This window comes from Numida meleagris, chromosome 3 (assembly GCF_002078875.1).
Source record: "Numida meleagris isolate 19003 breed g44 Domestic line chromosome 3, NumMel1.0, whole genome shotgun sequence".
In the NCBI taxonomy this organism is placed as follows: domain Eukaryota; kingdom Metazoa; phylum Chordata; class Aves; order Galliformes; family Numididae; genus Numida; species Numida meleagris.
Genome location: NC_034411.1, coordinates 34,795,058 through 34,804,465, shown reverse-complemented (window position 1 = coordinate 34,804,465; position 9,408 = coordinate 34,795,058). Strand labels below are relative to the sequence as shown.

Below are 9,408 nucleotides of genomic sequence, written 5' to 3'. Positions count from 1 at the left end.
TTAAGGATCGTTTTATAGACAAAATAGGAAATAGTTTCATCACATAAAATATGTTGGTTAACTAGGAAAATGTCAGTTCTGTTTTCAGCCAGATACATCCTTAAATCCAGTTGCTACTAAGAAGTCAGGAAATTCTAAATGTAGCTCTACCTCCAGCAGTTTGACTGAAATTATAGTTATTAAGGTTTTATATAAGCCTTTTTTTTTTTTAATAGAAGCTCTTCATTCTTTTTGAATCAGGTGTTTGAATAAGATAAACAGATTTAGAGATTTGGCAGAAGAAATAAAGCCATAGAAGCCTACCCTCATTTCCATGGCATTAAGAGGAGTGTGTTGAACTACAGCTCTTACATATTGTAGCTAAAAAGATCATTTGTAGATAGTCATTTCCTATCAGGTAGATAGGAATAACTTCGGCAAAATCATCCTACAGAAACCATCAGCAAAGCCAGACCAAATAAAACTGCCTTGCAGCTGAAACTTAATTTTCATGAGCAGTAATGCTGGGGGGGGGGGGGTTGGAGAGGGAAAAAGGTAATTTGTTTCATTTAATTGCAACGTTGTTCCTGACTGTTTCTGCAGCAGCTGTAGCCTGCACATGTGCTTTGTGATTGCCCCATCCCCCTCAACTCTGCTCCCACGAGGTGGTTACTCTGACATAACCTGCTGGACGGTATCTCTTCAACCATCATAGCAAATATTTACCATCACAGAACTATCAAAATACGTAACTCCTACACACCTGCATCCCACAGTGTGATGTCCTCCTCCTGAAGGACAAACACCCTCATGCAAACCGGGGACATGAGTGGAAGAACCATTCTCTCCTTGACTTTTGGGAATGTAGTACCCCTTGCTTTCATGTCTTATGAATTGGCACCCGGTCAGCATAGGCAACTGCCTGACTTCTGATTAAGAATCTCCAGGGTGACCATGAAGACAGATAACACGTCCTACAGGACATCACCAAATTTGTCTCAAGGCATGCCTTGACCACCAACCCAGGAATCTGATGGCCAGCTACCTAACATCGTCTGTGACAGAACAACTTGAGGCACTTAATCTAAATCTGCACTGCTCTCAAAAGAGCAAACATGTGTCTCCCCTCATGTCCAGTGGTGATGAGACTGCATGTAGGTTTTGACCCTTCAAGAAAGCGCTCAGCACGATGAAGGAAATAAGCACTGAAGAAGTCAACAAGCCAGCCTCCTGTTCGCACTGTATGACGGGAGTTCCTTTTGTCCACTGCTGTATGCAGTATGTGGTGGCCAGTTTGCCACCACTGAACTGACAAGAGTTTTGCGTGGCCTGGCCTTTATGCACTGAGGTGAGGGGTGATGGACCAGAACTAGGATGGTTGCCAAAGGCCTAGCGAAACCACTAAAACTGATCCAAACCACTCTCAAGCTAGAAATTTCAGGGACAAGTGGGCAGACTTGCAGCCTAACACAAAGGGTGCTATGGCTTTTTGATCAACTCTAATGAAAATAAAGGCTGCAGAAATGTAGGAAAAACTCAAATTTCTAAGAGTGAGTGTTAGTCAGCATGCTATTTCAGATAAAATTGAGCATACATATGCAGTTTCCATCAAAGAATAATGTCCTTAAGGAAAAGTATCTTTCCATATCAGCCATGTCTTTAAGGACCAGAAAACCAAAGGAGCGATTCCAAATGCACGCATGATGTGCCAGGCTTCCAGAAATGGTGTACTGTTGCTATCAGTGAGGGAAGGCTGGTATGCCAATGCTCTTGCTCTGTGCCCCTCCCTGTATGACTCACTTGCAGGGTAGAAGGGCAGGTACTCTGGGATGTGCCTCTGCTGGGTCAGCTGTACCAAGTGTTTAGGGAAAGCTCAATGCAGCCCTTGCAGCAAGTCATTTTGGCAAGGTAGTGGGCATATCTGAGCAGCTTTCACATTCCTTGTACCCTCATAAATGCAACTACTGCATGCTTTACCCCCTCATTTGTTGTCACTGCGAGTAAGTAATGCTGGCATGCTTTGCCAAGCATTGGTCTGATAGTACCGAGTCAAGCTAGACTCATTTCACCTTTACTCCAGACAGGATATAAATTCCTCAAAACAATAATAAAGTTCTTCATACTTTGGATCCTTTGAATTCATCAGAATTGATTGAAATTGTAACAAACAATATTTACAGTCTACTAAGAATATAATTTTAACATCCAATTTTATCAACTAGCAGACTAAAACTTTTATTTTTACTCACTAGAATAAATTTTCTTTTAAGAACAACTTATTTCTATATGAACCCAGGATGTGAAAAGGAAGCTCCCTCTTCCAGTCTCTAAAACAAGTCAGGAGAAAAGAAGCAGGACTGAAGCACTGCCCTCCTTAAGGGCCTGAGGACACCGTCCCGCTTCACCACACACCCTGAGTTGCTAGGTCAAAACAGACAAGAAAGGAAAGGGAAACAAACATGCGATGCTGTTCTTAAGTGCCACGTCAGCAGCCTCTCCACTTTCAAGCTAAGGAGGCTCCATTTCACACATCCTCACTGATCCCAAGCAATGCCAAGCAGCCCTCTGTCTACTTGTAATCTCACAAAGGATGACAGTTACAAATCACAGGATGACTTCTAAAACAGTAGAAGCAAAGCTATGACATGCAGCACTACAGCAGAACAAAGACGAAGCATCAAAGGGAGAGCAAAAAACTAGAAGGTTAATTTTATTACCAATGGATATTTCAGTGTAAGTTATGCTGTTTGGAAAAGGGATAAACTATATGTGCTTCTTCTGGGCCTGTTCTTGACTATCAGACAAAGGACGTTCTATTTGCATACTCTAGTCTATAGCACATTCATTCCAAATCCAATTTTCTGTTTTAAAGCAAAAAAATCAGATTCTTCCATTCATCTCCTTCAAAATATTAACTTGTGCAGGCCGGGCCATATCATCAGCAGTAAAAGCAGTGTCTTCAACGCTGTGGCCCTGTTAATTTCAGATGCATTAGCATACACATGTGAATTCTTACTATATTCTTCCGTGCTTGCAACTGTGTAATAAAATGCAATTATATGGTGTTTCCTAAACCAACTAAGATAAAAACATACATTACAACTTCCAAGAAGAGGTGATGCCAATTATTTTGTTTTCCACATTTTATTACAGTAAATGTCCTATGTTTGTACATACACAAATTACATTAAGGATAAAAAGATGTTAACTACTCTCCATTCCAGTAAGATTTACTAATCTTTTTAAAACTGTAGATGTATTCATTCCATGAATTCTGAGCATGACCTCATGGCTACAGAAATAACAAAACAATTATAGATTTGGGACTAGTGGGAAGGATTGAGGCTTGTTCCTGATCTATCAATCAAAGGTTTCAAACAGTCAAATGTAGAACAAATGTAGAACAGCACTTTTCAACTACTGATGTATCAAAATTCATTCTGTGTAGAAGGACACTGTTTTCAGAATCCTGAAAACATAACATAACTCTCAAATAAACTTGAATTCCACTGAGTGCAAAATTATGCCATTCTATTTGGCATAAAGAACAAAATACATCCAAAAATAATACTATAAATTATCTGAAGATATCTAACTCCACTGAGGAAAGTAATGCATTTCAACACACACTATTTATTTTAAATCAAAGTGCAACATTACACATCCCTCATCCTTGTTTTACTTCCTAGCTGAGACAGAACAATCCCTAAAATGAACGACGGGGGTGGTTCACTACTTAGGAGGTAGGGACTTGTATCAGTATCTGTTTGTTGATACACTAACATTCGGAGCTGTTGGAGCTGGTCCAGAGGAGGGCCACAGAGATTAAGCTTGTTCAATCTGTAGAAATGAAGGCTCCAGGGAGACCTCATTGTGGCCTTCTAGTACTTTAAGGAGCTTACAAACAGGAGAGAAATCAACTTTTTACATGGGCAGTTAGTGATAGGACAGTGGGGGAATGGCTTGAAGCTAAGAAGGGAGATTTAGGTTAGATGTTAGAAAGAAGTTGTTTACTCAGAGGGCAGTGAGGTGATGGCAAAGCTGCCCAGAGAAGCTGTGGGTGCCCCATCCCTGGAGGCACACAAGGCCAGGTTGGATGGGGCCCTGGCTGCTGGGCCACCTGAGCTAGCGAGTGGCAGCACTGCCCGCAGCAGCAGGTTTGGGGCTGAGTGGGCTTTGAGGTTCCTTCCAACCCAAACCACCCTATGACTCTATGATTCTATGATTTACCTTTTCAGATCTTACTACAGGCAAAATTATAGGTCCAAGGCATTATTTCCAGTAGGTCAACTTGATTTACCCTCACTGAGCACATTACTCGTGTGATTTAGTTGTAAATGACCCAAACAAGGCCTGTTTCAAAAGCACTTAATGGAACAATTCATATCCCTCCTTCCCCCTACCTTTTTCCCGATGCTCTCCAGCACTGCATTACTTCCCTGACTTCCCTGTGCCCGCTCCAGCTGCCGGCTATGGCAGGGGACGTGGCTAGGTACAGGCAGCCTGAGCCACCTCCTTCACCCTCTGGGCACTCCTGAGCGCGTTTGCCACGTTTCCACTCACCCCTCAGCCCTGCCCTGCCCTGCCCTGCTCCTTCAGCTGCTAGCCCCGCTGGGGCTGGGCCTCAGGCCGCGGGACAGCGGGGGGCCTCTACTCGAGGATTTATGGTACAGCAAAGGCGGGGGAGGCACAGGGAGGCCGCGTCACTCTCCCTCTGCGTAAAGGGCCGAGGGCACGAGGGACGCAGTGGAGGGCCGCTAGAGCTGCGTGGCTGCTGCAGCATCACGTCCCAAACACCAACAAAACGCGAGCGGTCCACTGAGGGCAGCGGGCCGGGCGGTGCGCGGCGCCGTCAACCAACACAGCTTGGGCAGCAGCTTAGGCAGCGGCGGAGCCGCGCCGAAGAGCGCTCGCAAGCGAGAAAGGGCTGCCCTGCGCACGGCGGGGACGGGTTGGGTCGGGTCGGGACGGGACGGGACGGGACGGGACGGGATGGGGTGTAGGGTGCTCAGCTGTCGGCCGCACCGAGCGGAGGTGCGCAGCAGGGAAGGTCGGGCCGGACGCCAGCGCCGCGCTCGCTCCCTTCCTGCTGCGCGCCCGCGTGCCCCCGCCCTCTAGGTGCGAGCACGCGCGCGCGCCCCCTGCTCCGTGACCCATTTCACTGAACAAAGGATTTTGCTGGAATCTCAGCGCTAGACCTAAAATGGCGTCGGCGCTCTCGCCCGCCCCCGCCCCCCGCGCGGGCACCATAGAGACGGGGCGGCTAGAGCGGCCTCCTCTCGTGCCTGCTCTACGCGGCCCCAGCTCGCTCTCGGTGGTGCGTGGCCGGCGCGGCGCTGTCACAGCATGGCGGGCGAGGGCGACTCTGAGCCGGAGAAGGTAATGGAGAGTGGCGGCCGTCCCTCGGACCGCTCCGCTCCGCTGCCGGCTCTCGGCTGAGGCGTTCCCGGGGCCTGAACGCTGAGGAAGTGGTCGTTGAGCGGGACGTGGAGAGCGGTCACTGCGCGGTGATCAGAGCAGGGATCGGGGCAGAGTGGAGGCTCAGTGGAAGCAGGTTGGGAAGGACTGCGTAGTTTTGGGAGGGGGGGGTTTCTTATTTTTCTTATTTTTCTTATTTTTCTTATTTTTCTTATTTTTCTTATTTTTCTTATTTTTCTTATTTTTCTTATTTTTCTTATTTTTCTNTTTCTTATTTTTCTTATTTTTCTTATTTTTCTTATTTTTCTTATTTTTCTTATTTTTCTTATTTTTCTTATTTTTCTTATTTTTCTTATTTTTCTTATTTTATTTATTTTTCGGGTGAAGCTGCCACGCCACTCGAGCTCTTGTATCCCCAGCAGTTAGCAGTGGCTGGAGCTGCGGCAGCTGATTTCAGAACGGCAACAGGTGAAGGCCTATTTTAAAAGGATGCCTCATGCAGCATGGACGTAGCACCGTACCTTCTTAGCCAACAACAGCAGTGTATCAGATGACCTCTTCGATAAGGGAGTGCTTGAAATTATTCATTAGGAGATTAGACCAATATAGACCAAATCCCTTCTGTCTCACTCGTACGCAGGGATTACGTTGAACAGCTGATGGTTGTCCACAGAGGACACAGGTACAGTTATTGGTGGGGATTCCCTTACCCGCCCACAAATACAGCTGCTGACACGTGCCTCCGTTCCTGTTAGCATGGCCACGTGCATGTCACAGTGATGGTGACCTGCTTCCAGAGCTGCCGGCCCTTCCCACATGGCTTCCTGCAATGTTCCATCTTCAAAATCTAGTAGCTGAATGAGAAGGAAGAGGAGCAGATTTATTCTAGTTAATAGAATCATTGAATGGTTTGGGTTGGAAGGGACCCTTAAGATCATCTAGTTCTGACCCCCCCGCTATAGGTTGCACCAGACCAGGTTGCTCAGAGCCACATCCAGCTTGGCTTGAATGCTTCCAGGGAGGGGGCATCCACAACCTCTCTAGGCAACCTGTTCATGTACCTTAGCTCTGACCGTGCTGCTTGGAGGCCTGTATAGAGGTAGTTTCCCATTCCTGGTTGTGTGCAGGAGTGAGGAAGTCTGTCAGGTGGGAGATACGAGTGGTATTCAAGTTAGGAGACTCAGAATGCACTGAAGCCAGTGTAGGCATCTGTGAAATTAAAAACGGGTTTGTCAGTTCACAGTTGTGTTTGTGAATGCCACATGTAATTGTCATTTGAAAATTAAATAGAAAATTGACATTTAAAAGCCAGTGTAGGTTATAATTGGAAGGAGAGTAGGGCTTAATTTGAGTAATTTTTACCAGTAGGTTCATTTAAAAATCCGTGCGTGCTATAGGAGGAATAGAGGAATATAGAGGGATTTACATGAACAGCCTCTGCCTATACATACGATTAGGATAAGAATGATGTTTTTATTCTTTGTTCACTATAAGATTCTCCGGTATCTGCATCTTCTCCAGTAATTTCCTTCCTTCCTTTTTTTTTTTTAATTTTTAAACACATTTGCCTTTTCAGTTATTAAAATGACACAGCATGACCTTACCTGTCTGTCATGGTGTAGGTTGGTTTTGGACAAAGGAACTGGGTTCCTATGGGTTTTCTCCCTTCCATTTTTTGGGAGGAATGTAAAGGAAGAAATGAAATAGTTCCCTTATAATCTTCAGTAGGAATGATAGATCACCAGGCTTATACAAAATGATGTTGCCTAAATCAATTGCTAACTTTTTCATAACGATTCTTGATGGAGCTGCGTGTGTTCACCTTTTGCTCAAATATAAATTGATTTTGTTCAAATATAAATAGGTCCTTGGAGGCAAGAAATCCTCCAGCGTTTGTTGTTGACTGCTAAGATGAGTCAGTTTTACTGTGAAATTGGCATGGTAGACTTCTACAGAGTCATTTTTTCATTGAAATATTAATTTGTGTTGTTTTGTTTTTCCTCCTTATAGTCCTTCAAACTCCTAGGATTTCTTGATGTTAAAAATGTCCCATGTGCACGAGAATCAGTGCTGTATGGCTCTCTGGGATCTTTAGTTGTGGGTCTTGGACATTTTTTAGCAACTAGTAAGTACTTACACCTTCTGTGTCTTCCTGTGTGTTTATTCGTAAAGATACATTTGTTGATATTTTGTTAGACTTTATGAATAATGGGAAGTCACCCAAGTTATTTCTCTTAACTTTTTTTGAGCATTTTTGTTTTTGTTTCAGGTAGAGTTAGAAGATCTTGTGACTTTGCAGTCGGTGGCTTTATTTGCACAATGTTAGGATACTGGTATGTAAAATGCTTCTTGAATTTTGGCAGACCTGTGTTGGCTGCTTTGTACAATGCAATCCTTGTGTGACCTTACCCACTGTTTTTGAAACACCAAAAATAACCTGCCTAGCAAACTGTCCTCTTCTTTCTCCCCCAAATAATTTTTTTTGAGGGACAAGAATTCAATGCCTTTGAATTCTTATTTTTATATTTATTTTGTATATAAGGAAAACAAACAAACAAAAACCAACTTGCTGGTTTTCTTCTGTCCTGATTATAAAGGCAGCATACTAAACGTTCTTGAGGTTAAGGTCCAAATTGTAAAACTGAGAATTTTCCATTGGAATTGTATATCGTATAGCCTGCTCCTCAATGGCTGAGTAATGTTTGCCTTAAAGAAATGGCAGGTACCAGTATTTTTTTATGCATTATTTCATAGTGAAGTCTGCTAACACATTCTCTGTGGTTTCAACTTTTCAGTTGGCTGAATAACACTGATTTGATACCATCACACATAAAGCAGTGAATCCCATTTTCTTTTTGTCTCTCTCTCTCTAGGTTTTACTGCAGGTACAATTTAGCCCAACAGAGGATTCGGCAAAGAATGCTTAAAGAAGGAATGAGAAACAAAATGTTATTTGAAGGCAGTTCTTTTGATCCAGAAAAAAGCAAAACTGGCAATGAAAGAAGCAATTCGTAGTCCTGCTGTAGGGGAATCTCTGTGGTGTAACACAGCATTGAGAGAAGGTGGTCCAAAAATGGCAGTGTGCCCTGTAAATATGTGAGATAACTGAAACTGATAAATCATGCTGGTTTTCCTAGAAGACTGAAGTAAGAAGTTCAGAGTGAATCTGTTAAATCTGTATATAAGCCTTTCTTTGATTCATATATGTATGTATGTGACTATGTACACAGTTAGCAATGACCTCCTTGTTTTGACTCGTTAAACATTTGGGAATTTATGCTGCGTGTTGCACAGTCTCAGAGGATTAATGACAGCATTTGGGGGCTGCTTTAACTTACAAGCAAAGCAAAGTTGTAATTTCATCTCATTTAAATACAAGAAAATATTTTCATCAGCTGTTCTCTGAGCATCTTGCAGTGCTGTTGCTAAGTGTACCCTTTGGAAAACAGGAATATTTAAGCAGTAGGTGAATGCTTTGCTTGTGCAAAGCAGAAGATAGCAGTAGCTTCTGTAACTTCAAATGATTTATATACAGTGTGAAGCTGAATTTCCATCCTTGTTCCATCTGTGCAAAATTAAGAATAAAAACACTTCAAGAGGGATCTCAGCTATTTATGTAACACTTTTTTAACTTCATTAAAAATGTCTTTAAGACATTTCTTTACAATTGGTAGAACAACAGTTGGCATGATTTGTAAGCGGTGGTGGTCAGTGGTTCATCTGAAGAGGCACACTTTACTAGTATATGTCACTGTAAAGAAATATATACTTTCAAAGAAACATTGTCTTATTTGAAAATAGTATTAGCTCTAATTGCGTACTGACAAGAATATGAATGATGGCATAGTATGCCTTTGCTTGCATGCTTCTGTCTACCTCAATGAGAGTGTATTTAGGGTTTTCACAAAATGATTTATAGTATATTACGCTATAAGCACTTTTGGTCTAAGGGCATTAACTGAACAAAAATAGTCCTTTCCCTGTACCCTGAACTTAGTTTGAGAGAATTTG

The 9,408-nt window shown here is 43.2% G+C and overlaps 1 protein-coding gene across 1 annotated transcript; it reads left to right on the top strand.

The window, feature by feature from the left end:
* LOC110396849 (cytochrome c oxidase protein 20 homolog) lies at window positions 4,976-9,177 on the top strand. Its single transcript, XM_021392732.1, has 4 exons — window positions 4,976-5,358; window positions 7,408-7,522; window positions 7,667-7,730; window positions 8,271-9,177. The coding sequence occupies exons 1-4, from the start codon at window positions 5,326-5,328 to the stop codon at window positions 8,410-8,412; spliced, it is 354 nt and encodes a 117-aa protein (XP_021248407.1). The 5' UTR covers window positions 4,976-5,325; the 3' UTR covers window positions 8,413-9,177.

Bases quoted from the DNA above. Each gene is read 5' to 3' on its own strand.
- LOC110396849 (XM_021392732.1), top strand. From the start codon at position 5,326: ATGGCGGGCGAGGGCGACTCTGAGCCGGAGAAG. The intron at 7,523-7,666 runs GTAAGTACTTAC...TTTTTGTTTCAG, and splicing joins TGGACATTTTTTAGCAACTA to GTAGAGTTAGAAGATCTTGT. The intron at 7,731-8,270 runs GTATGTAAAATG...CTCTCTCTCTAG, and splicing joins TGCACAATGTTAGGATACTG to GTTTTACTGCAGGTACAATT.